At 48.7% G+C, this 26,581-nt stretch overlaps 1 protein-coding gene across 1 annotated transcript in view; it reads left to right on the top strand.

Annotated features, from left to right (window-relative positions):
* The first annotated feature begins 7,977 nt into the window (after positions 1-7,977).
* The window catches only part of SLC26A10 (solute carrier family 26 member 10), a 30,085-nt gene continuing 11,481 nt past the window's right edge, over positions 7,978-26,581 (top strand). Inside the window, exons 1-9 of the mRNA XM_015423466.1 lie at positions 7,978-8,245; positions 13,339-13,449; positions 15,263-15,423; positions 17,338-17,502; positions 18,711-18,863; positions 20,144-20,226; positions 20,487-20,634; positions 23,630-23,743; positions 25,910-25,987. Coding sequence (XP_015278952.1) covers positions 7,978-8,245; positions 13,339-13,449; positions 15,263-15,423; positions 17,338-17,502; positions 18,711-18,863; positions 20,144-20,226; positions 20,487-20,634; positions 23,630-23,743; positions 25,910-25,987 — 1,281 coding nt within the window. The remainder of the gene's footprint in view (positions 8,246-13,338; positions 13,450-15,262; positions 15,424-17,337; positions 17,503-18,710; positions 18,864-20,143; positions 20,227-20,486; positions 20,635-23,629; positions 23,744-25,909; positions 25,988-26,581) is intronic.

The raw sequence follows: 26,581 nt of genomic DNA, 5'->3' as shown, positions 1-26,581 counted from the left end.
CCTTCCATCCAAATCCAGTCACAGGCCAGTGTAGTGGGAAGTAGGCCTATGGGGAAATGTCTTCTCCCACACTACTTTGAAGAGAGTGCGGCAGCGTTTAAAGTGGGAAAAGAAATATGGTGTGGTATGTATTGTGTGCAGTTCTGGAGGCCTCACTTCAAAAAGGATGCGGACAGAATGGAGTGGGTGCAGAGGAGAGCGATGAGCATGATCCGGGGAGGGGGGGCCTGGAGACCAAGCCCTGTGAGGAAAGGCGGAGGGACTTGGGAATGTTCAGTCTGGCGAAGAGGAGGCTGAGGGGGGACATGATGGCTCTCTTGAAGTATTTGATGGAGAGCTGTTCCTGTGGGCAGCAGAGGATAGGACTCAAAATAATGAGTTGCAATTAAGGGCAGAAAGGTACCGTCTGGATCTTAGGCAAACCCTTTTTACAGTCAGAGTTGTGCAACAGTGGCATCAGCTGCCTAGGGAGGTGGTGAGCTCCATCTCGCTGGCAGTCTTCAAGCAGCGGCTGGACAAACCCTTGTCAGGGATGCTCTAGGCTGAACCTGCATTGAGCAGGGCCTGTATGGCCCCTTCCGACACTGTGATTCTATAATTCTGTGTGGTGATGCACATTGACCAAAGTGTGTGTGGGGATCCCCCAAACGATCATTAAAGCGAATCAAACTGCCTGCGTAGGTTCAGCCTACGTACACTGCATATGCGGAACCAGGTGTGCGTCAAATGCGTATACCTATTCCCATTCAGAGAGAGTTGGACTATAAGAGACTGCATATGCGGAAACAGGTGTGCATCAAATGTTCCCATTCAGAGAGAGTTGGACTATAAGGAAGGCCGAGCGCCGAAGAATAGATGCTTTTGAACTATGGTGCTGGAGAAGACTCTTGAGAGTCCCTTGGACTGCAAGAAGATCAAATCAGTCAATCCTAAAAGAAATCAACCCTGACTGTTCCCTGGAAGGCCAGATAATGAAACTGAAGCTCAAATACTTTGGCCACCAAATGAGAAGGGAGCACTCACTGGAGACGACCCTGATGCTGGGAAAGATTGAAGGTCAAAGAAGACGGGGACGGCAAAGGATGAGATGGTTAGACAGTGTCATAAATGTGACGAACATGAAGTTGAGCCAACTTCAGAGGACGGTGGAAGACCGGAAGGCCTGGCGTGATCTGGTCCATGGGGTCACAAAGAGTTGGACTCGACTGTGTGACTGAACAACAACAAAAATTCCCATTCAGAGTTGGCTCTGCCGGCGTGCTTTGTGCAGTTACGAATGAGGAAAAGACAAAGCCCTGTAAAGGGCGACGAATATTAGATGCTTCTTTAATACTCAAAGCCATCTTCTGTTACCCTCTTCCCACATCAAACCCCCTAAATAGGCCTTACGGGGAAGGATCGAGCTTGGGAGTGCGATGGGAAGGCGCCGTGGTCTGGCGCCGTATGGTTGATCTGTCTGGTTCCCCGCCTGGCTCCCGCTGGATCCTGGTGGCTTACCCGTGTTGTGTGCCCTCAACTCGCACCCAGTCAAATAATAGACCCTGTGTTTGGGATAGCAGAGCCGGGGGAGAAGAGGGGAAAAGAAAACCCGGGGACAGCAAGTGCTGAGCCGAGACTAAGGACTGCCTAGAGAAGCATTTATTTTGATTAGCAGCTCTTGGCCCAGGATGCTGCTTCAGTGAGCCGATTCTGTTTACAGAAAGGGGTTTGCTCCAGTGTAGGTTACGCAAAGGCCGAGCTTCCCTGCAGGAGACAAAACAAGCTGGTGGGAGAAAACACGAAGACTCAGGTTAGACACGATGCCAACAGTAGTGGCCTCTGAGGCCCTTAACAAGCCGCAAGACAGTAGCAGCAACAACAACAGATATCCAGCCATCCTGTCTTTTATGGGGGCATGCTCAGAATCACTTAGTGTGGATTAACTTCTGAGGGCTATTTGTGTTAAATCCATTGCAGGAAAAGCAAAACATCAACCTTACGGTACCTTAAAAAAGACAATCGGATTTATTTAGCGCAAGTGTTGGTGGACTCGAAACCACTTCATCAGATTTGATAAAGTGGGCTCCAGTCTATGAAAGGTCCTTTAAAAAAATCAGCACTGCCGTCTGAGTAACATGAACAGATTTGCCTTTACGGGACAGGAGCCAGGCCTATGGGAAAAGAATACTGAAGTTCCTTAGCTACGATAGAGGTTTCTTTAGTGGGAGCTAACAGTTAAGCAAGGCCAGTGTTAAGTTGCTCACTTAACAAAAGCAGTCAGAGAGTGATTCAGCAAGAACACAACTTTATTCTTCAGAACGCACACAACTCTAACACGGATCAACATCTGTCCTGCTTTTAAACATTCCCGGCTAATGTAGCCACACCCACTTTACAGAAACCAACCAATGAGGTTGAAATGATAAAGACCAATCACGAACGTTCCCGCTATGCCCTAGTGGACTTTGACTTTGGTGTTCTCTCCTCCATTAAATAGAGAGAAAAGTGAGCAGGGTCAGCCCAACCATATAGGCAACCTAGGGCTACAGAATTTCAGGGGTGCCCACAAGGCAACTGTGCCCCAGACTTACCAGCAAACTGGAAGGTAGCAGGGTGGGTCAGCAGCATGAACCTCCTACCACCATGGTCTATCCCTGCTTCCTAGGGTGTCAGTGCATGAGGATGGCAGACAGGCAGGATGCCCTGCCAACACTGTATGCAGCATAGGAGGCAGAGCCTCCTAGGATGCCATAGCAGATAGGAACCACAGGGATGGGGTTGAAGACCAGCACAGAGAAGTGTGTGGTCTATTGGGCAGGAACATCCTTTTGCAGAACCCTCATAAGCAGCCAGTGAGGAGGCTGAGAGAGTGGTAAAGGGTGGAGCTGGAACACTTCCGTTACAGTCTCTATTAGTGAGTGAATGCCATGCTACTGGGCATAACAGCTGCTCCCCCCTCTTCCTCCTTTCATCCCCTCTGCCAAAGCTTAGGCACAAAGCTGCAGGTGGTGGCAACCTCTTGACACAAGAGGGCAGCTAAGGAGCCTGGATCAGAGGAGGAGGAGGATAAGCTGTTCAGTGTGGGAATTTTGGCACCTCCTTTGGTGCCCTAGGTGATCACTTATGTTTGCTTAATGGTCAGACTGTCCACATCCTCAAGCAGTTAACTGAACTCCCCTTTCAACATCCCCTGCACATGGACTCAAATGCTGCATCAACAAAAAAAGCTATTCATTTTATATATTCTGTCTAACTTTTGTTCTTCATAGGACTCTTTTTAGAGGGGAAGGTTGCATAAGGAAAGGCGAAGTGTACAGAAATTAAGGTACAGGGTTTCATTTCTCACAAGGCAGATATGAGAGCAAAAAAGATGGTGAGGAGTCTGGAGACGAAGTCCTATGAGGAAAAGTTGAAGGAGCTGGGTATGTTTAGCTTGGAAAGGAGACGACTGAGAGGTGATATGATAACCATCTTCAAGTACTTGAAGCGCTGTCATCAAGAGGAAGGTACAGAGTTGTTTTCTGTTGCCCCAGAAGTTTGGACCAGAACCAATGGGTTGAAATTAAATCAGAAGAGTTTCCTGACAGTTGAATGGTTCCTCAGTGGAACAGACTCCCTCGGGAGGTGGTGGGCTTCTTTGGAGGTTTTCAAACAGAGGCTAGATGGCCATCTGGCAGCAATGCTGATTCTGTGAACATAGGCAGGTCATGAGAGCAAGGGCAGGGAGGGTTGCCTCAGTGCTTAGTTCTTGTGGCCCTTTCTTACACGCCCAGGGAAATGCTGACTGCCACATTGGGGTCAGGAAGCAATTGTTCTCCAGGCCAGTCTGGCTGAAGATCCTGGAGAGTTTTTTGTCATCTTCCGGGCATGGAAGAGGGGTCACTGGGGCATGTGGGGGGAGGTAGTTGTGAATTTCCTGCATTGTGCAGGGGGTTGGACTAGATGACCCTGGAGGTCCCTTCCAACTCCATGATTCTAACACAGATGGCCTTTGGAGACAGGAGGTAGTTGTGGGAGTGGGGAGTCAGGGGTGTGCCTCCTCTCCCGGACCTCCACTAGACTCAAGGAAGCCACTCAAGGCCAGTTCTGGGTTTTGAGGATCCCTGAACAGAGAGTGCTTAGAGGACACCACCCCCTCCTCTGCCCACTACCAGGACCCCAGCCCGCCCCTCCCTTCTTCTCCCTCCGTCTAACCCGCACCTGTTGTGCCGTCTCCCCCTGTCTGCTCTTCGCCCCCTCCACCGCTCACACCCCCAACCACCTACAGGCCTTTCCCCCAGTGGCACTCGGTGGTGTGCGCCGATGGGAGTGCCATCGCTGTGACTATCCACCACCTGCACACTCTCTCCTGGCAGTGCTGGGCAGCCAGGAGCAGAGGAGGCAGAGTACTTGCAAGCGAGAGGATGAGGGAAGGGTTCAGAGGCAGCTAGCGGAGGAGCTTTGTGGGTGGGGGTTAGTGACAGTGGGCTTTGGCAGAAGCCCTGGGTCCCGGCAGATGCTCCACCTCAGGGTATGCTGACCCCGGCCTTGTAGCCTCTCCAGCCTCTTGCTGTTCAGTGGTAGCAGCAGGGTGCTGTGCTGCCACCAAAGGGCTGCAGAACTAGGTAGCGGCAGCACAAGTTTGCACCTCTTCCTGAAAATATCAACGTGTAATAATTTAAAAGAAAACTGTTCTAAGATGATGTATAGATGGTATATGACACCAAAAAAGATTGCAAATATAAATAGTAATATGTCAAACAAATGTTGGAAATGTAAAAAAATGGAAGGCTCCTTTTATCATATGTGGTGGACATGTGACAAAGCAAGAAGTTATTGGGCTGAGATCCATAAAGAAATGGGAAAAATTGTAAAATGTAACTTTAAGAAAGAACCTGAAATATTGCTGTTGGGACTTAAAATGGAAGAAGTTAATGTGCAGAAAAGAACTTTGATGTGGTATATGATCATAACTGCTAGAATGACTTATGTGCAATGTTGGAAACAAGACAGAATCCTGGAAATCGGGGAATGGATAAAGAAATTACTATTCATGGTTGAAATGGACAAAATGACAGGGAAACTTAAGAACCTTGAAGCAGAAGAATTCTATGCAGACTGGAAAGACTTTAAAGAGTATTTAGAAAAATATTGGGATGTAAAGGACAATTTAATTTGCTTTGACAATTACTGAAAAAATTAATGTTATTAAGAGGAAAGTTAATTAAGAGAAAATAGTAGTAGAAGGAAATGTTACCGGTAGACTATGATTAAAAGATAAGTGGAAAATGGAAAAGAACTAAGAAATGGGCTGGAGGTTGGAGCACTGTGGGAAGCCGGGTGGGGGGGGAGAGGAGAAAGAATGTATAATAAAAAATATGTTGTGTATTTGAGCTAATAATATATCCTAATAAATTGTTTTTTTGGGGAAAAAAAGTTTGCACCTCTTCCAAATGGACTCTGCAGCTCACCTTGAATCCAGCCTGGGAGATGACGACGGGCCACCCCTGTTGCTTCCTCCCACACAGCTACCCGCCTGCCACATTGGCACTCCAAGCGCCCACACTGGCCACGTGGGCAGGGAGCCCACTTGTTGTTAGGAGCTGGTCCCTCAAGGGCTTTGTTCCGTTACCCAGAAGACCTTGGGGGAAGGCTGACCCCGCTCAGCTGAGGGAGGCAGCAGAATGGTGTGGATGAGTGTGAGAAGAAACAGCCATTTGAGTTTGGCAGAGACTGAGAGGTACAGCTGGGAGCCTTGGCATTGTAGGATATTTTTCTTTCTGGGGATCCAGCGTGAGGTGTTGGATCTGCTGCCCTGTGGGTGCCCCTCTTTGTCTAGATCTGTGACCCACTTGTGTATCTGTAAACTAAGCAAACATTAAAACGGTGTCACGTGTCTCCTTTGCTGGCCTGCAGCTAGATTTGAACGCAGGCCCCACAAAGGGAAGTCACCTGGGCCACACAGCACCTGGAACTTCTTGCCACTTGAGGAATTGGGGAGTGTGTAACTTATTTTCTTCATTTCTACCTAGAGGGGACCCAGAGGGATTTATATTATTCTCCTCTCCTCCATTTTATTCTCTATGTGGTAGGTGAGGCTGAGAGCTTGTGACTGGCCCGAGGTCACCCAGCAAACTTCCATGGCACAGTGGGGATTCGAACCTGAGTTTCCTAGACCCTAGCCCTACATTCTAATCACTAAACCGCACAGGCTTACTTGAGGAATTGGGAAGTTTGTAGCTGTAAGTTAGTTATGTCTCCTTTTTTTGGGGGGGTGTACTTCTGGTGACCCCCACTGGGCCTTGGATGTTCAGAGGAGTGGCTTGCTATTGCCTGACTCTGTGTCCTGGCCCTGGTATTCCTTGGAGGTCTCCCATCCAAGTACCTGTCAGAGTTGATGCTGCATAGCTTTCAAGATCTGACGAGATCGGATTTGCCTGGGCTATCCAGGTCAGGGCAGTTATGTCTCATTAACTTTTGCCATTCTGTTGTGCTTGCAGTCAGCACAGCGAAGAACGGCAATATGAAGAATGATGCCCTTTAAAAAGAATTGTTTATCATTTTATTATTTCACACATTTTTACGCAGCCTTTCCACCCGATCAGGCTCTACATAAAAAAAATTAACACATTTGAGCAATTAAAAGCACAGAATGATAAAACAATTCAATTAAAACATAAAAAGCATATTGTTTAAAATGCAGTAAATAAAATCTTATTTAAAATATGGCTGTGAGGGGTGGGTTTCATTATATATCACTCTGTGCATTGAGAATTCTCGGGTGCCGTGTAGCCTGGATTAATAATATGGGGGGAGGGGGAAGGTTATGATCTTGCTCATGTGGCATTCAGGTTATATGTTTTGAAGCAACCGATACTAACGAAAAATATTCGTTCGCTGGCAAGCAAATCTGTTTTCAAGTATTCATGGGCAAAGGTGATCAGGAGGGTCAACATTTCTTGCAAGAGCTCAGTTCCCACCTTCTCAGTCAAACGGATGGAGCCAGAATTGTTCACAGAACAGTCGCTAAACCGAGCTTCTGAGACTTTGATCGCCCAGGGCCCTCCTTCTCTATGCCCTGAAGTCAGGGGGTGTGGCATATGCTAATGAGTTATGCTAATGAGTTCCCCTAGCTCTTTTTCTACGAAATGACCCCTGGGTACAGTGCTATGGACTCCACCCTCCAAAGCAGCCATTTTCTCCAGGAAACCTGATCCCTGAAATTTGGAGATGAGCTGTAATTCCGGGGCATCCCCAGGTCCCACCTGGAGGCCAGCCCAGGGAAGTTCATACCACGACACATTTATTAGTCTTTAAGGTGGAATCTTACAAATATTTGCTGACGGAAGCTGCTCCTTCCCACTTCCCACAGTAGTCTCCTATGATCTGTGGGTGGGTGGGATTCAGTGGTTGGGGGACCCTTGCAGGCAAAAAAGCCATGCAGGAAGGAGAGGGATCGGGTTAGATCAACCCTCCTCTTTCTTCTGTCAGTGGAATGTCCCTGGGGACCCCGCTCAGCATCTGTGGCTGCCAAGAGACCTTCTTGTGACTCTGCAGGTAACAGCAGAAGTTCAAGAAGCACATTTTAAAAAAAAAACACCAATAAGAATGCAAGGTACCCTGTTAGATCAGAGGCTTAAGATCTGAATGCACAAACGGTGTGAACTGACACACCGGCACAGTTTGCGAGCCTCCCAAACGGTATCCAGCCTGATAAAAAGTTCTGGGGAGCAAGGACGCTTGTACCTTAACTTGATGACATTTTGTTTGTCCCCCCGGAAAGGTATGACACTGCTGCTGTTTTTGGACGGTGGCCTCGGAGCCTCGTCGCCCTGCGTCTGACCCCTTAGCGCCGGGAGCTTCCTTCCCCCTTCCTGTCCAGACCCTATTCTCTGCTGTTTCCCCGGAGGGAGGAGAATCCCAGCTAGCCTAGCCTTGCGATTGGGCAGGGAAGCTGAGCCCAGCCAGAGATAAAAAGGTGGCCGTGAACATCCTGCCTGCCTGCCTGCAGCCGTCAGCATGAGCAGCCTGGCCTTGTACCGGGGCATCTACACCGAGGAGCGCTTCCAACAGGTCTACGGGGCCCCACAAACACCAGAGAGTGACCTGGCAGGGATGCTGAAGGACAGGCTGGCTCGGGGCTGCCACTGTTCCAGGGCTGCCGCTTTGCACTTCCTCCAGGGCAGGCTTCCCATTGCCCGCTGGCTGCCTAGGTACCGGCCCAGGAAGTGGCTTCTGGGGGATGTGGTTGCAGGGCTAACCGTGGGGATTGTGCACATCCCACAAGGTGAGTTTGGGGCCCATGGGTGTCGAGACATTGCAGAACCCAGTGTCAATTGTGATCCCAAAACGGCTCGTCTTGGAGCAACGCCTAGAAAAGCCAGTTCTTTTCTGCACAAACATTTCTTGGAGAATTAACAGCGGGGTAAATCTTCCCCTAATCTGGAAAGACGTATTGAGTGGGGGCAGCAAAAAATAAAATTGAGATAGTCAGAAATCTGGGGAGGGGGCACATGTCAGTCTTATGTATCATCCCTGTTCCTTGTCTGTCCCTGTGTATATCATTTCCCTATCAGGTTTTCCTAGATTTTTATTTGTTCTGATCCCCCATTTGCCCATACTTGATTTCTGCTTCCTACCTGCAGGACATTCAGAGAATTCCAGTCTCTTTTTTTTGAGGTTCTGTTTCCCGCCTTCCCAATCCATTTGTGCTGGGCTCTGATGCATGCCCCGATTGCCATGGGACTCAAAAGTTCCCACTCTGTCCCATGGACTTCCTGGGGGGGCGTTAATCTCAAACCCCTTCTTGTATACCTCTGAGTTTCTAATGTCTTCCTCCCTCCCTCTCTGTATCTGACACTTTGCACACCTTCCAGTATCAACCTCTGCCCACCAATCAACCTCTAAGCTGTGGAGTCGTGTGAGCAAAAATTCTACTTTGTGAGCTACTGGCATTAAAGTTGTGATCGAGCCATTTGGCTACTGCATAAATTAGTTTGCTCTGGAGCCATCCTTCCTGAGCTAAGACAAAAACGTGTGAGCTGGAGGCTAAAAAACGGCGAGCTAGCTCATGCTAACTCAGCTTAGAGGAAACACTGCTGCCCACCTCCTCCATTAACTCCCGTCTCTGCTCCTCCAAATGCCCCCAATCCTCCCTCCCTGATTCACATACTTTTCCTGGCCTTGAAGAGGATTTGTTGCTTCCTTTCCGCATGCCCTGCCGCTGCTCATCTCCTCCTGTTCACTGACTTATGCTAGGAGCTGCTCTGTCTGTTATCTCCCCGGTTCTTTTGCTAGAGTGTGGAGGAGGCAGCTGTGACGTGGCGTGGGGGGGAGAACACAACAGCCCTGAATTGTTGGATGTCTTCCCGTGATTTCTCCTTGGCCTTTGTTAAGGTGGAGCCTTTCTACCTCCGTCGCCAGCTCAACCTTAGGTAGCTGGGCTTAATGGAGCATGCATCAGTGATTTCCTAGTCAGGGCTGATTTGCCGAGTACTATGTACTTACAGGTTGGAAGATTTTCTGTTAGAAGAAGAAGAAGAGTTGGGCTGATTTCGCACTAGAGGTGCCTCGCGGTTGCGCCGCCGTTTGCCCCGACACTATTGGTCAATTTCACACCCGAAGCTGCAGGGCTGCATTTTGACTCGCGGCTTCGCCCGATTTCCCCCGCAGTTTCGTGATCCTGTTTTTTGAGGGTTACGAAACTGCGGAGGAAATCGGGCGAAGCCGTGTCTTACAATCACCTTCGCCTCTTCTCCCCACAACAGACACCCTGTGAGGTAGGTGGGGCTGAGAGGGCACTGAGCAAGGCTCCCTCTAAGCTGTGGAGTCCGGTGAGCAAAAATTCTACTTGGTGAGCTACTGGCATTAAAGTTGTGAGTGAACAATTTGGCTGTTGCATAAATTAGTTAGCTCTGGAGCCATCCTTCCTGAGCTAAGACAAAAATGTGTGAGCAACTGAGCCAGCTCACACTAACTCGGCTTAGAGGGAATGCTGGCTCTGAGAGAACTGCTCTGAGAGAACTGGGACTGATCCAAGGTCGCCCAGCTGGCTTCATGTGGAGGAGTGGGGAATCAAACCCGGTTCTCCAGATTAGAGTCCACCACTCTTAACCATGACACCAAGCTGGCATTCCCCATGACTGACACCTGTGCAAACCACACAGGGATGGATGGAGCTAATCCCTCTGACTGCTGTTAGTCCAAATGGGAGATCAGAGTTGGCAAAAATGTAAAGTTGTCCTTCAGCCTAGGCTGGTCTGTTATCCCACCTCCATCTGGGGCAGCTGCCTCATTTATCGGTACATTATCTTCCTTTCTCCCTGATTATCTTGTATCAGGTCAATCTCCTCCAGTGCTCAGAAGGGCCACAGGGGGCATCTCAAAGAGCTACATGTGGCTCCCAAGCCACTGAGTGGCTATCAGTGGGTTAGAGTGTCACACTAGGATCTGGGAGAACCAGGTTCGAATCCCCACTCTGCCATGGAAGCTTGCCGGGTGACCTTGGGCCAGTCACACACTCTCAGCCTAGCCTTCTTCATAGGGTTGTTGTGAGGATAAAATGGAGGCGAGGAGAATGTTGTAAGCCACTTTAGGTCCCTGTTGGAGAGAAAGGTTCAATATACGTTAAATAAATAAATATAAATCAAGTTGATTAATTAATCCACTATACAATACTGGGTTCCATAAGGAGAGAGATACTGCTCTGCACGTACCACTTTCTTGTCCTACAGCTGAGTACCAATTTGATGCCTTCTGCCTGCCGCATAAATTTGAACAGCATTGTGCTGATTGGTCTCCCTTTCTAGAGGTTTTACCTTTCCCCCAACATCCTCCTTTAGTGCTACAAATTGCGAGGGGAAAGGAAACTTCCAACTGGACTCAGCCCAAATAAGACAAATATTGTATCAGTTACATACAGTTAGCTGGTAATTACCATATCAGCTGAAGATAGCGAGTGTAAGGGAATGTTAACTTGTAAACACGAGTAATGAAACCCCGATGGTCACTGTTGCTTAGTAAAGGTAGTTCTGGAGTGTGGAATTTTCAAAGATAAATGCATTTAGAATTCTGGAGTTGGGGAGGAGCTCAGAAAAAAACATTGCTTCCTTCTTCACCGCACATAATTTTCAAACTCTATCTATCTATCTATCTATCTATCTATCTATCTATCTATCTATCTATCATCTATCTATCTATCTATCTATCTATCTATCTATCTATCTATCATCTATCTATCTATCTAAAGCAGTAATTAGAGATTCAGTTACCCACTGCTTTCTACTTACTGGCTCTTCAGGGCTACAGGTAGAACGCTTGCCTAATTCTGCTACCTGGGATCTGATCTAGAGATACCAGGCACCGAACCCAAGACCTTCTATGTGCAAAGCATATAATTTACTCTCGAGGGCAGGGATATGGATAAAGTTGAATTCATGGGGCTCTTTGCTCCAGGAGAAAAGCACAGATCCTATTATGCAGAGGAGGAAATGTTTGGTATGGATATAAACACCAGGAGGAGTCTTGAGGTACCTTAAAGAAGAGCAAGCTTTATTGTGGCGTAGGGCTCAGTTCTTCAAGCGAAGTCATAGGCGTTTTCCAGACTTCCAAAGTTCCATTCTCATTCCCTGATGTTACTGGGTTTTTTCCCTTGTGTCCAGACAAATTCCTATCACAAATATCTCAACGCTGTCCCAGTTCTTCCCCATTTTCCCTGTTCCTTTTAAAACTGGTTTCTCCCACACTTTTTGTTTTCATTGCAAAATGAATTCGCAAGAAAGCTTCTATCTTGGAATCTGAACATTTCCCCCCGACTTGAGGATTGCTGCCCAAACCTGCCCAGAGAGGGCGTTTTGGGGGTTTTCTTTTTAATTTGCATGCCAGCAGAGAAACGTTTCAGCCCTGGAAGACACCTGCACTGAAATAAGCAGTGCCGACACCAGCAGCCAATCATTTCATTCAAACTCCAGAACAAATTATTACACGTCCCTGGCTGCATTCAGACTGGCAGTTTGGCTCGATATAGCTGTGTTCCCCAAACATATTAAACCAGCAGGGTCACACAGCCACATCTATTAAACCAGCAGGGTCACGCAGCCACATCTGTCAGCCATTCCCCAGTCGTACGCACCCCGTCGTATGATGAGTTGGAAATGGAGTAAATAGACGCCACACAAAATGTGTTGTTTTCTGTTCCCCGTGCATTCGTCGCATGTGGCCAGATGTCTGCATCTGGGGGAGCACACACAGAACGGATTGGCAGTCTGAACCTGCAGATCCATTTTCACCACGGGGGGGGGGAGTGTCTGCCTGTATGCACATATGTGCATGGACCTGCCTGCGTTTTTAAAAAAACGACCAGGCAGCACACTCCGTGGCTGAGGTGCTGCAGTAATGTGGATGTGTGCCCACAGAATGGCTACACGGGTAACCCGCAGGAGTGTGTGATGTCTGGTTGGTATGCCCCGTGGGCCGCAGCACTTAAAAGCGCTACATTTAGAGGTGGCGCCATATCGCTTCAGGCTTCCAGTCTGTCCATAGCCCCTGGGTGCCATTTTCAAACACAGTTTAGTATCACTTTTTAGTCTTTCTTGGCAAGATCAGGTAAATTTCATGGAGGATACAGAGCACAGATGGTTTGAAGGTGTAGGGCCAGATTAAAAGGCATACCTGGCTAGGTGGCTCAGTTCATTCTCACTGAAACCCCTGATATTCACAGATCCACAAAGTTCAACAGCCAAAAAAACCCCTCAGAGCCATTTTCATTAGGGAAGGGGGGGAGGAATATCTTCGGATGCAAAGGGAGAAAGGAAACCCGCTCCGAGGGGAAGGGGGAATTCAGAACTTCTTCAAGTGCACTCGTCTCCTTGAGGCAACTGTAGCACTTCAGCGCATGCGCGAAACAAAAAGAGGGGAAAAGTAGAAAAGCAATCCTCAAATATGAATCCGAAGGGATGGAGGACTGTTGGGGAAAGACCAAATAAAAATGGTCTCACTTCACCGATAATGTCATAATTGGAACTGCCACGACGCTGATGAAAACACGAAAGGTGGCTGCAATCTGGAAAATGCCATAGTCATATAGAGGGTGGGAAATTGTGCACAGTAGGGTTAAAAGGCCATGAAGTCAATGAAGCAGGCTGGGACATACCTATGCAGGGCTGAAAAGTAAGCCATGTAAGCACGGATGGGACACTGGGTTACCTTCCACGCCAGTTCTGTTGGTTCAAAGATACAGGCAGCTTTGGTCGTTGTTGTCTGTAGGGCAGGGAAGTGGGGTCTTGCTCAGCTTGTGTTTTCCAGAGGTCGAACTTCCTAGCCTAATGAATGGGTTGCCCGGCCAGTCTTTTATATAACTTCTCCTGCGGTTGCTTCCCACAGGAATGGCCTTTGCCTTGCTCACCTCAGTGGCACCGGTCTATGGGCTCTACACTTCGTTTTTCCCTGCTTTACTGTACATGCTCTTTGGCACGGGGCGTCACGTGTCCACAGGTGAGCGAAATGTAGGACTCTGGTAGGATGCCGTAGCCCCCTTGGGGTAATGTTCTCATAGTGATCCACAGGCATCAATGTGTCTCTTTCTGAACCTGGGCATCTTGGAAGCTAGGGAGGATTGGCCCTCGTTAGGTCTTGGATGGGAGCCCACCAAGGAAGTCCAAGGCTGCTACGCAGAGGCAGGCAATGGCAAACCACCTCTGAACATCGCTTGCCTTGAAAGGCTTTCAGGGTAGCCGTAAGTTGGCTGCGACTTGACAGTACTTTCCACCACCATTTTCTCCCATACAAGCAAATACTTACCATTCACACCTATGGAGAAAAGCAGGGCTATTTTGGGGCAGGAACGCACAGGAACGGAGTTCCGGCTGGCTCCCGAGTTGGTCACGCCCAGCAGGAACTCATTAGCATAATAGGCCACACCCAACAGCTGAAAATCATTAGGATTGGCTACATTAGGGGTGTGTGGCTTAACATGCAAAGGAGTTCCTGCTACCAAAAAGCCCTGGGTTTTGACAACAAACAAGTTAAACAGTATAAGAAGCAAAAGGTGGGTGTGGCTGGACGACCACACTTCTGGTAACATAGGGGTGTGGCCTAATAGGCTAATGAGATGTGCTATCAGGGGTGTGGTGTAATATGCTAAGGCGTTTCTGCTGTTGGGTGTGGCCTGTTATGCTAATGAGTTCCTGCTGGGGTTTTTCTACCAAAAAAGCCCTGGAGAAAAGTAAGACCATTTGCTTGGTGACATCATTGCAGTGAGGATAAAATCTGCCCTCTGGCTTTCACGCTTGATCGACAGAGCTTCCCACACTGAGACGGAACCCTGCAATAAGGATAGAAATAGTATACCTCCCCCTCGCCCTCCAGCACTCAGTCTCTCAGAACAGTGGGTGCTTTGCTAATTAATAATAATATTAATAAATTTACTATGGAGCATTTGCTGACACAGGTATATATATTTTTTAATTAAGCAAAAATTTAAAAAACTGGGATTCACACCCTCCCATGAAAATTCGCTCAGAGCTTATTGGGAAGCCTGAGAATTCCTTCCCCACCCTGCGGGCCATGTCAGCTTTTCTGATTTTTTTAAAAAATGCACATGTAGCAAATTGTACTGAATGCTGAGTGTGGACATACGATGCCTCTCGGTCTATCGTCTTTCAGCCTGCTCTGCTTAATCCATCCAAATCCCTTGGAATACACAGTGCTTCAAATTTGTATATATAGAGAATGCTCCTAATTTGAAAAGATCCTCTGTTTGTTGTACGGGTGGAGGTAGGTACTGCTGTGGTATAGTGGTATAGTGGCACAGCAAAACAGGGATTAGAGAGGTTATAAAGGAGAGCTGTTGTGCGATGTAATCCAGTAAGGTAACACAGATATAAATTTGTTCCTTCCCCTCTTACACACATGTAGCTATTTTATACTGAGTTATTGGGCTCTTTTTGTAGCAGGTACTCATTTGCATATTACGTGACACACCCCTAATGTAGCCAATCCTCCAAGAGCTTACAGTAGCTCCTGTAAGAAGAGCTCTGTAAGCTCTTGGAGGATTGGCTACATTAGGGGTGTGTGGCCTAATATGCAAAGGAGTTCCTGCTACAAAAAGAGCCCTAGATTGGTCAGAATCGCCTACTCTAACTGGCAGCCGTTCTCCAGGGTCTCAAGTAGAGGTCTTCAACATCACCTCCTGATCCTTTTAACCGGAGATGCTGGGGATTGAACCTGGGACCTTTTTGCGTGCCAAGCAGGAGCTTTTCTACTGAGCCACAACTCCACCCATCTCGTCTCTCTCTCAACTCCCCAGGTACCTTTGCTGTGGTCAGTCTGATGACAGGCTCCGTCGTGGAGCGTTTGGTTCCTATACCCCTGCAGTCCAATGGCACGGACCCTGCTGAAGCAGCTTTGCTCGAGGGGCAGCGCATCGGTGTCGCCGCTGCCATGGCCTTCCTTATGGGGTTCCTCATGGTGAGTCAAGAGGTGCTGCTGGAACTCGATGGGGCCAGCCAAGATGTTTTCTCGAATACGAAGAGGTCTTCCCCAAAAGATCCCAAAAGGGGGCTTGGCCAAGAAGCTTGAACGAATGGTATGTTTGTGGTGCCTTGGGAAAATAGAAAATAGATCTGAACAGTGGCCAGGCAGATGAGCCTTTGGAAGCTTACCGTCAGGATGTGGAGGTCTCTCCTGTCGGTTGCCTTCAGCGTCTGGTAGTAGAATTTTTTTTTTGCATGTGGAGGTTCCATTAGCTGTCATGGTGGGCAGCCACTGACAGAGATATCCTCCATGGATTTGTCTCTTCCTTTCTTTTTTTGTATTTTTTAATATGTGTGTGAATGTGCGGGCACCTGGAAGTCATGGCGACCTCTGGTGACTGACCCCCTACTGGGGGCCGGGGGGATATTCAGAGAGGTGGCTGAATAAAGTCTGCCCACGCCTCCCAACTGCTGGTGTTTCAAGGAGGTCTCCCATCCAAGTACTTGCCAGAGTCGACCCTGCTTAGCTTCCGAGATTTGACAAGATTGGGCTTGCCTGGGCTATCCGGGTGAGGGCTGTCTCGTCTTTTCTTCAAGGCCATTGGCACATCTTGTGGCAATGAATTCCAAAAGCTAAATGTCCATTGTGTGAAGAATTTTTTTTCTTTTTGCTTGTTCTGAAGCTGGCAAAACAAATTCCAGACTTTGTATTGTATTGAAGTCTGTTATTCTGTGCAGGTGGGGAACCGGAGATCCAGGCTGGGAAATACCTGGAGATTTGTGGGGGGTGGAGCCTAAGGAGGGCAGGGTTTGGGGAGGGGAGGGACTTCAGTGGGGGTATCATGTCACAGAGTCCACCCTCCAAAACGGCCATTTTCTCCAGGGGAACTGATCTCCGTCACCTGAAGATCAATTGTATTAGCAGGAGATCTCCAGCCACCACCTGGAGGTTGGCATCTCTATCTACAGGGCTTGGGGGGAGGAGATGGTCTTCCCTGGAAAGTTAGCAGGATGCACCCCATTCCTTGTTTCATAGCAGTGTTGCGGACAAAGCTGCATTTAAAAAAGAACTAAATACTGTGCTAAGGAAACCCAAATTTTGCTACAAGAAAGCCATGTCTGTGACTTGTGTCAGAGGCAGGGCTTTTTTTTTGTAGATAAAGCCCAGCAGGAACTCATTAGCATAATAGGCCACACCCAACAACAGAAACTCATTAGCATATTAGGCCACACACCCTGACAGCACAGCTCATTGGCATATTAGGCCACACCCCCATGTTACCAGAAATGTGCTCACCAAGCCACGCCCACCTTTTGCTTCTTATTCTGTTTACCTTGTTTGTTGTTAAAACCCAGGGCTTTTTTGTAGCAGGAACTCCTTTGCATGTTAGGCCACACACCCCTAATGTAGCCAATCCTAATGAGTTTCTGCTGTTGGGTGTGGCCTGTTATGCTAATGAGTTCCTGCTGGGCATGGCCAACTTGGAAGCCTGCCGGAACTCTGTTCCTGTGCGTTCCTGCCCAAAAATAGCCCTGGTCAGAGGTGTAGATTGCCGTGACCCCTCTTATCCCAAAGATTTTTTACTTTAAAAAATAATAATAACTTAGATCGGTTCTGCCAGTCGCAGGGAGGGGTAAGGAACGGCAAGTCCTATTCAGCAACTCCTTTGACTTTTGAGATTTCACTAGGATAGCCCAACACACACACCTATATCATTACAACTTGAGGACTTCTTTAAAATAATGAAAACTAATCTTCTCTGGAAACAAAATTCTGCACCCGATACCAGTTTCTGTGGCTTTTCTTGGGGAATTTTGCAGTAGACGCCCAGCCCTGGTTCTGGGAACATCTGTATGTCCCTAACACTTCATAGGTTCCTAACGCTGACATTTGCCTTCTCATCTTCAGACAGGGATGTTTACTTTTCACCTGGGCTTCCTGTCCACCTATCTCTCGGAGCCTGTCGTCAAGGCCTTTACCAGCGGTGCCGCTTTGCATGTGGTGGTGTCCCAGCTTCAGAGCCTCCTGGGACTGCCCCTACCTCGTCCTGATGGCTGGTTCACCATCTTCAAGGTGCGTTACCCAGAGCGGGCCGAGGGCTTGGGGGCCCTGCGCAGCACCCCACGCTTCTGTGCTTGCAAAGCCACCGCCAATATAAATGCAGAGGGCAAAAACCTTCATGTGGGAGGTCAGTCCCCAGCAACTTCAGCTAAAGGATCTGGCAGTAGGTGGTATGAAAGACCTCTGCCTGAGACCCTGGAGGGCCACTGCCAGCCTGAGTAGACAACAGTGACTTTGATGGACCAAGGACCAGATTCAGGATAAGGCAGCTTCATGTGTTCACCTTTCCTGTGTTGACAGTGAATTCAGCTGCACTCCTTAGGGTATTTCACTGTCACAACTCATTAAAACAGATAGATGACAGATGACAGATGATAGATAGATAGATAGATAGATAGATAGATAGATAGATAGATAGATAATAGATAGGGGTGTGAGGGCGTTTTGGCTGCAACATCTGTCACCCCATTGATCGCCAGGGTTGATTTGGCTGATCTGGCTGGCTAGGCGGGTATCCCCTACCTCCCTCACCGCTCCATGTGCATCCCTCCCAAAGCTGTGCGCTCGGTTGAAGAGGACGGCTATCCCAGATAAAAGGGGTGTTCTTTGGTCAAGGGTATATGATGGATGGATGGATGGATGGATGGCTTTTTTTCTGGGGGAATGCATAGGAATGGAGTTCCAGAACCTCTTTGACAAAATTCTTTTTAAAATATTTAAAAGTTCATGAGTTTTCAGTATACAGATTGAAAACTTCTTGAGAGTCTCAACTCTTGAGAGTTCCAGCACCTCTTTTTTTTAAAAAAAGCCCTAGATAGATGGATGATAGATGGATGATAGATGGATGATAGATAGATGGATGATGATGATGATGATGATGAAGATAGATAGATAGATAGATAGATAGATAGATAGATAGATAGATAGATAGATAGATAGATAGATAGATAGATAGATAGATGATATTTCTTGTAGCTGGGAATGTGGCCATGACTTCTCTTTGTCTGCCTCTGCTGATGACCACAATAATCAAAGGGTGCTTTTAGCAGTTTTGCTCCCACCCAGTTAATTTCTGCTTGCAAACCTCAGTGAGCCCAGCTGCTCCCCCCCACCCCTTCTCAAGGCTGCAAGAGGCCTTCCACTCTGTCCCTTTGGCAGAAGGCTGGACCTCTCCACGTCAACACTCTTTTCAGATGTTCTGTTCTCTGCCTTATGCCTAGATGCTGGCGTCTGTGGTGGAAGCCTTTCCCTTAACCAACATAGCTGAACTGCTGATCTCAGGCCTCTGCCTGGCTGTGCTGGTGCCCATCAAGGAGATCAACAACCGCTACCGTAGCCGGATGTGGGTCCCCATCCCAGGAGAGATCATCATGGTATGTGAGGAGTCTTAGCCACATTCTGTCTTTCCGCATCCGGATGTCTCGGGCAGAGGAAACTCACATTTTACTTTTGGAAATCTTCCAAATTCTGTCACTTTCCTTTGCATACTTCTGTTTCCAAGATGGAGGCAGGCTGTCAAAGAATTCATAGATTTGCATTAATTGGAATGTCAGAGAGTAACAAGAGAGGGAAGAAGAGGCAGCAAAAGGCAAGAATGCTGGATATAGGTGGACACATGGGGGGGAAATTATAGTTATCCTGGAAGGGGTACAGAGCTGAGCAATGCAGTGGAGATTGACCCTTGGAAGGCCTGCCCAGAATTCCCATTTAACATTTATTGTGATCTATTTATTTAGACATATCCCACTTTTCTCCCCAGCAGAGATACAAAGCAGCTTATTCTCGTCCTCCATTTTATCCTCACAACAACCCCGTGAGGTAGGTTAGGCTGCGAGAAAGTGATTGGCCCAAGGTCACCCAGTGAGCTTCTGGAGCAGCACAGGGATTTGAATATGGGTTTCCTAGATCCTAGTCTGAGACTTGAACCACTACACCATCCTTGCAGTCAGCCGATATCTCCAGCAGAAATAGCCAACATGTTTCAGAGCTTTTCTTGATAGCCATAAAGACTTGGGTTTTAAATGAAAGATGTGGTTTTACTTTGGCTGCAAGGGTAATTAACAACCCCCCCTAAAAAAAACACACACCTTCCTTGGACAATAATTGATAATTAAGATATGATTCTGTAATGCTGCAGTCATCATGAGGGAAGACGAAGCAATTAATGAAACTGGAAACAAAAGCAACAAAGAGAGGAGGAGAAAAATCAAATGGCTAGTAGCCCTGAGAAAACTCATTCCTACTTTGACTGTCCACCCTGGACAGGGTGGCACTACAATTGCGTTTTAAGTTTCTTTTTTTTAATCACCACAAATGCAGTCTGGAAAAAACGTTGGGAAGACAGCAGGGAAAACTATGGAAACCAGTGGGTTGACTATGTCATCTGGATTCTCAGTTGAAAGCAAGAGAAATAAAAGGATGTCTGTTCCAGACTAGAGTGGACACCACCAATGAGGGCTATGAACCATACTTTACTGTACATTTAATCTTTGCAACATCTGGGTAAACATCACAGCAGGTGTACATTTAATCTTCGCAACATCTGGGTATACATCACAGCAGGTGTTTTTAACCAGTGGCGAGAGAGGCTGCTTAAAACTGATGTGGCATATGCTCCTTCGGACTAACTTCCGGTATTTCTCATTCCTGGCAGGTATTGTTGGCCACTGGCATTTGCTTTGCCTCTTCCCTCAACACCCACTACAACGTGCAGATTGTCGGACACCTCCCAGCAGGGTAAGGTCCCTTTCTGTCTCTCCTTTCCACCCTCCCCACTCTCAGTGCTGGTTGAGGGAAAGTCACAGCTGTCATTCTGGCCTGGCGATGGAAGCACAACTTCCAGGCTTGACTTCTGACGCCTGAACCCTGGACGCTGGAATAAGAGTGAGGCCAACCTTGTCTGGGGGAGGGGGGGAGGCTGAGATGGGGGGGGAGGCAGGGAAGCGACCTCTGCCACGGGCCCACAGTGATTCCCGTTCCACCATTCTTTCGTGCAGGTTCCCACAACCCCAGCTCCCAGCCCTGCGTCTGCTGCCCCAAGTGCTGGGCGACACGGTGGCCCTCACTTTCGTGGCCTACGCCGTCTCAGTGTCTCTGGCCATGATCTACGCTGAGAAGCACCACTATACCATTGATCCCAACCAGGTGTGTGCCCCAGCCTGGAAAGCTAGGGTCTCCTCAGGGTGGGGAAGGAGAGCCCCTGGACATCTCCAGCCAGGGATTTGGCCCCCTTGGATCGTCAAGCCCAGCCCCCACCTCCTGGCACTCAGAAAGACTCGGCTTCTCCTTCAGCCCCCTCCCCTGTAACTACACTTCAGAGCAGGGGTGTCAAACTCATTTGTTATGAGGGCCGGATCTGACATAAATGAGACCTTGTTGGGCCAGGCCATGTGTGTTATAAAATGTAATGCCAGGTAGTGGAGATATAAACCTTATAAAGGACACAAACACAATTTTTTGTTACTTAAAATAAAAAACATGCTTAAAACATTAGCTCTGTAAGCCGCAAACCTACTTTTGATTTGTTGACATTCACCACAGAAATCTCACGCTCAGAGTTCTGAGTCTAGGACCCAGGTTAAAACATGAAATGGCTGAGTGATTAAGAGAGTCTGGCAAAGCAAGCTATGATGCAGCAGCAGCAGCAGCAGAACTGGAAGCAGGAGATGGCCAGTTCCACTGCGGGCCTGATGAAAGCCCTCCGGGGGCCTGATCCGGCCCCCGGGCCACATGTTTGACACCCCTGCTTTAGAGGGATTTTCAGCTGCCTCTAACTCCTAGAAAAAACAAACAAACATGGATGGGAGGAGCCAGTGATCAGGAAAACCAAAAGTACAGCTCCTCAGAGACACCAAATAACTTTCCAAAATAACAAGAACAATAGAATATAAATTGAATATTCCAGCCCTCTATATGGTATTCCATTGAGCTGTGGGTTTGTTTTGAGGCTTTTGGGCTCCGGCTTCATTTGATTTCTACGATTGGTCATTGCATCTAGGAATTATTGCTATTGTGAATGAAGACAATACGTACCTCTTGAAAAGGGGTATTTTCCGAAACATACCATTGAGAAGAAAAGAGATTAGTGACTTTATTGCCCCTTCATTGTGCCTTCTTTGATGCTAATGGACATTTGGCTGTACCCTTTCTTTCTTCAGCCACTCACGTCAGCATTACAATGACAATAGGAGACTTATGTGTATTATGTAACTTTGATGTTGTACTTTGCAGTTTACTTGGAGAATTCTATGCGTTCTTTATGCCTTATATGTTGTTATGAAGATACTACTTTCTTATTCATATTCAAGTTATACCCTATTGTGCTTGTTATTTTGGCAAGTTATTTTGTGTCTCTGGGGTGTTGTATTTTGGTGCCTCTGACTCCTAGGGCTACTGGACCCTACCAGACTTTCTTATCAAACTCGCCAATTTCACCATTTCGGGTGGGTAGGTGTGCTACTCGCCAGTAGAACAGCAAGATTTGAATGTGGTAGCCCCTTTAAAGACCCGGAAGATTTCCCAGGGTATAAGCTTTCGAGAGTCAAAGCTCCCTTCGTCAGATACAAGTGGGAATGGAGATCCCTTAGCCCTTATATCTCAGCCAGAAGGTGGGAAGGGCACTGCAAAGAGGAGAGTCAGTATGCATTGGACATCCTATCTGACAAAGGGAGCTTTGACTCTCGGAAGCTTATACCCTGGAAATCTTAACCGGTGTCCAAGGTGCAACTGGACTCAAATCTTGCTCAGATTCATTGTGACTCCTGTTCTTTGTGGCTTCGGTCTAACCTTCTCGGTGGTCAAAAGGTGTCTCTCCTCCATCTTTCGCTGTGGAAAAACTGGGAGGATCCAACCCCTGGTTTTCTGTTGTCCCCACAGAGATGGGGGGAGGAAAACACAAGAATCACACATCAGTGGGGATTCTGTTGACCACAAGCTGAATGCTGTTCTGTATCGGTTATTAAAAGAAATCCCCGTGGCACCTTAAAGAGTAACAACGTCCACTTCAATATGAGCATTTGAAAGCTCATATTGAAATAAATGCAGTCGGTCTTCAAGGTGCCACCGGACTTTGGTTTTAGCACGACGGACTAGCATGGCTCTCACGTATTGGTTAGCCCATGCCAAGTGAACGGGGCAGAGCCATAGATGGTACAGGGTCAGGATGGCTCCATTTCTACCCTCTTCACATTGTGCTCTGCAAATGGGAGCTTCCAACTGAGAACAAGAGGTTCAGGGGCCGCGTATCACTCCAGTTTTTTCTGTCCTCATAGCTGTCACTGCATGTCTGGTCCTCTTAGCCACGTTTGGAGTACTGTAAGACTCAAAACAGGCATGACTTTGTTTAGTAAGTTGGGTCTGGGTTCCCCAAAAACTGCCGGGGGGGGGGCACTTTTTGCTCTGTATCGTGTTCAGCTCACATGCAGCTCTGCTCCGAGGCGAATGATACCCCCTGGGGCCACTGAGGTTTGGAAAAATTATTCAGGAGGAAAGGGACAGGGCCCTTGTCTCCCTGCTCTGTGGTCCCGATCTGAATCAGGCCCTGCAGCAGTTGGGGGAGTAAATCCTCTGCAGCTGCCATGGGGCTGTGGGGAAAGTGAGCTGGGTCAGGAACCCCGACCGGATTTGCTAAAGAACATTGTGTCTCATTTGAGCCCCAGAAGGCCACTTTGCCGCTGCTTTGTGTCATCTCTCAGCAATTCCCTGCGCCCCAAAAGAAATCAGGTGTCTCACAGTTTGGGAACAATGATCTAAACGCTCCCCCCCCCCATTTGGTGCAGCTCTCTCAAGCCTCAGAGGTGCCTCCTTTTTTTACTTTGGCCACGCCTCCTTTTCACTTTGGCCACGCCCGTTTCAACCATGTTAGCTGCACTGATTTACCTGCTGCCATCCCCTTTCCTCTGTGGCCCTCCACGGCAAGGGAACCCTGGGAAATGGAATCCTGTGATGTAGTTCTAGAGATCCTTGTGAGGGTTCTTGGTGGAGGGACATCACAATGGAGGAGGATGTGTTTAAGAACCCGCTGCCGCGTAGCTCAAGAGTTCCTCCCCTTCTGTCCCTTTTTGCTCTAGTCTTCAGTCAGGATTCCTTCTGCCAGGTATGGGGCTGCCCCTTTCCTTAATCTCCCTGTCTTCTCCCACAGGAGCTCTTGGCCCATGGCCTCTCAAACCTGGTCTCCTCCATGTTCACCTGCTTCCCCAGCTCAGCCACTCTGGCTACAACCAACATCTTGGACAGTGCCGGTGGATACACACAGGTACACCCCTTAGGTCCCTGGCCTGGGTGGCCCCTAGACTAGCCCTCTCTCATCAGAGCTCAGGAGCTCAGCAGGGTCAGCCCTGGCTAGTACTTGGCTGGGAGGCCACTGAGGGAGTCCGGTGTTGCTATGCAGAATCAGGCGGTGGCGAATCTCCTCTGCTCCTCTCTGGTCTTTATGGTGTCACCCATAAGTTGCCTGCAACTTGACGGCACTTCCCGCCGCCATAAGTCTTAGGGGCTCTTTGGATGCACTTTGGCTACTCATTGGCCTTGTCTCACACATTTTAATTGGACTAACGATGCTGACAAGAGTGCAGGAAGGAGTTGATGGGTCTACAGCTGAGTGTGAAGCACCTCCACATGCAGCTGCTGGTGTGGCCTTGGGTCAGTTGCAAGTTCTTTCAGAGCTGTTCTCTCAAGGGCAGTCCTTGAAAGAGCTCTCTCAGCCTCACCCACCTCACAGGGTGTCTGTTGTGGGGAGGGGAAGGGAAAGGAGATTGTGAGCCGCTCTGAGACTTCTTTGGGTAGTGAAGGGCGGCTTATAAATCCAATCTCTTCTTCTTCCTTCTCCTCCTCCTCTTCTTCTTCCTCCTCCTCCTCCTCCTCTTCTTCCTCTTCATCTTCTTCTGAATGAAGAGTAGCTGCATGCTGGGATTAAGGCAGGGTTTTTCTCCCCCCACCCTCGGCAGGGCTCTACCAGAGAAACTTCCTTTCTCTCTCCTTCCCCCCCCAACATGAAGATCCAGTACTGGAGCAGGGAAGAGTTCATTTAATGGACTATACCAAGGCACATGTCAGGGAGGGAAAATGACATTGCAACCTTGGGGGCTTGGATCCCACACAGCAGAGTTGTGCTGGGTAATCAGTGACTTCCTTCCCTTCCCACTGCAGGCTCCTCTTCCTCTTGAAATTGGGTTCCCATGCTTCAGTGAGTGCCCCCCCCCTGGAACATCATAGGGGGGGTTAAAGTGCCAGAGGGGGAGGGCTGCAGTGTGAGGGGGGAACTGGTGAAACACACCGTCCCTTTGTTCCGTGAGTGGAATTGCCAATGCCTACTGCAGGCAGCAGGAGCTGTGGTGGCTCAAGTGGTTAAGACGCTGAACTGCAGGCTGTGGAAGGTCAGTAGTTCAGTAGTTCGAGACCCGAGTGTGCCGCAAGACGGAGTGAGCTCCCGTCTCTAGTTCCCGCTCCTGCCAACCTAGCAGTTCGAAAGCAAGAAATTGCAAGTAGATCAATAGGTACCACTTCGGTGGGAAGGTAACAGCGTTCCGTGCGCCTTGGTGTTTAGTCATGCCGGCCACATGACCGTGGAAACGTCTTCGGACAGCGCTGGCTCTTCGGCTTGGAAACTGAGATGAGCACCACAACCCTAGAGTCGGATTCGACTGGCTTTCGAGCAAGGGAAACCTTTACCTTTACCTTACTGCAGGCAGCAGGGATCCAAGCTAAGGATGCCAGCCTCCAGGTGGGACCTAGGGACCCTTCCAAAATTACCGCTCATCGCCAGACTACAGAGTTCAGTTCCCCTGGAGAAAATGGATACTTTAGAGGGTGGACTCTCTGGAATTGCATGATGCCACTGAGGTCCTGTTCTCCCCAAGTCTCATCCCCCAATCTCCAGGAGTTTCCCAACCCAAAGCTGGTAACCCTATTCCCCATCCCCTGCCAGCGACTGGGGTGGGGTGGGGGGAACTGGCAACCCTAATCCAAGCCCCAGTTGTCACTTGCAAGATGAGGCTTGCTGAACGATATGGACAAAACTCAGTGCTTTTAATAGATGCATAACTGGCAGAAATCAGCCAGAGTAACTTTTTATGTTGCTGCATCTAATGCTGTGGAAAGAACTTCCTTAGGTGACTTCTGTCTGTTACGTAGTCACTAAAAACAGAGAGAGAGAGACACCATCTGTAACAAAACGGGGATCATAAGTGCAGAAGGGAAGAGTATGTGAATTTTGGGTTCTTATTGGTCTGGTTGTATGATAGGCAGGTAAGTCTGGGGATGGGCTCCAATTTAGTTTGAGTTCTACTCTTTAGAGTACTTGGCATATTCTTTGCCTCCCTGGGGTCAGGTAGTACTAAGTTTCCAATGGTTTCCAATGACCCCCCCCCAATGACCCATCTGTCAACTCCAGCATAACTTAACCTCTTTTGCTCTTCTGCAGCTCTCTGGTCTTTTCACGAGCGCGGTGGTCCTGGTTGTGCTGATGTGGATCGGGCCGCTCTTCTACTACTTGCCGAAGGTGAGTCAGGTGGGAGGGTGGGGACAGGGAGAACCCAGAAGGCCATCCATCCATCCCCCCCCCCGATCCCAGAATAAATTGTGCCTGCCAACGATATGCAGGCAAGTTTGATCAATTCTTGCAACTTACTCTAAATGCAGGTATGTAATGCCCTTCATGGGTCCCTGCCGGGGGGGGGGGGGAACGGGCGAAAGTGCGGCTTTATAAAGCCTCAACAAAAGAAACACGTGGCGGGGGGATCACATTGATCCCCTGAGCCGCGGCGCATTCCCTCGCCGGCAGGATCAGATGCCGGGGGAAGCCACGGTGGGGAAAGGGAGACTACCGAACTGTGCATGTCTGAGCATGCGCAGTTCAGCCAGGAGCCGGGGTTTCGCCAGCAGAAGGACGCGCCGGCGATCCCACGGCCAGGCTTTGATGCGGCGTGCTGGAAAAACCACCTTGGTAGGTGGTTTATTTTTGCTGCGGCTTTTCGGGTGAAGGGCCGGATCGGGGACGGGTGCGCAACGCTTCCCAGATGTTGCGGTGGGATCGCGCCCGTTTGCTGTGCCCCCGATCCGTCCCTCTCCCGGCCCAAAACCGTTCATGTGACCG

Source organism: Gekko japonicus, unplaced genomic scaffold (genome assembly GCF_001447785.1).
Source record: "Gekko japonicus isolate JY-2015 unplaced genomic scaffold, Gekko_japonicus_V1.1 scaffold1573, whole genome shotgun sequence".
NCBI lineage: Eukaryota > Metazoa > Chordata > Lepidosauria > Squamata > Gekkonidae > Gekko > Gekko japonicus.
This window is presented reverse-complemented; position numbering and strand designations above follow the sequence as displayed.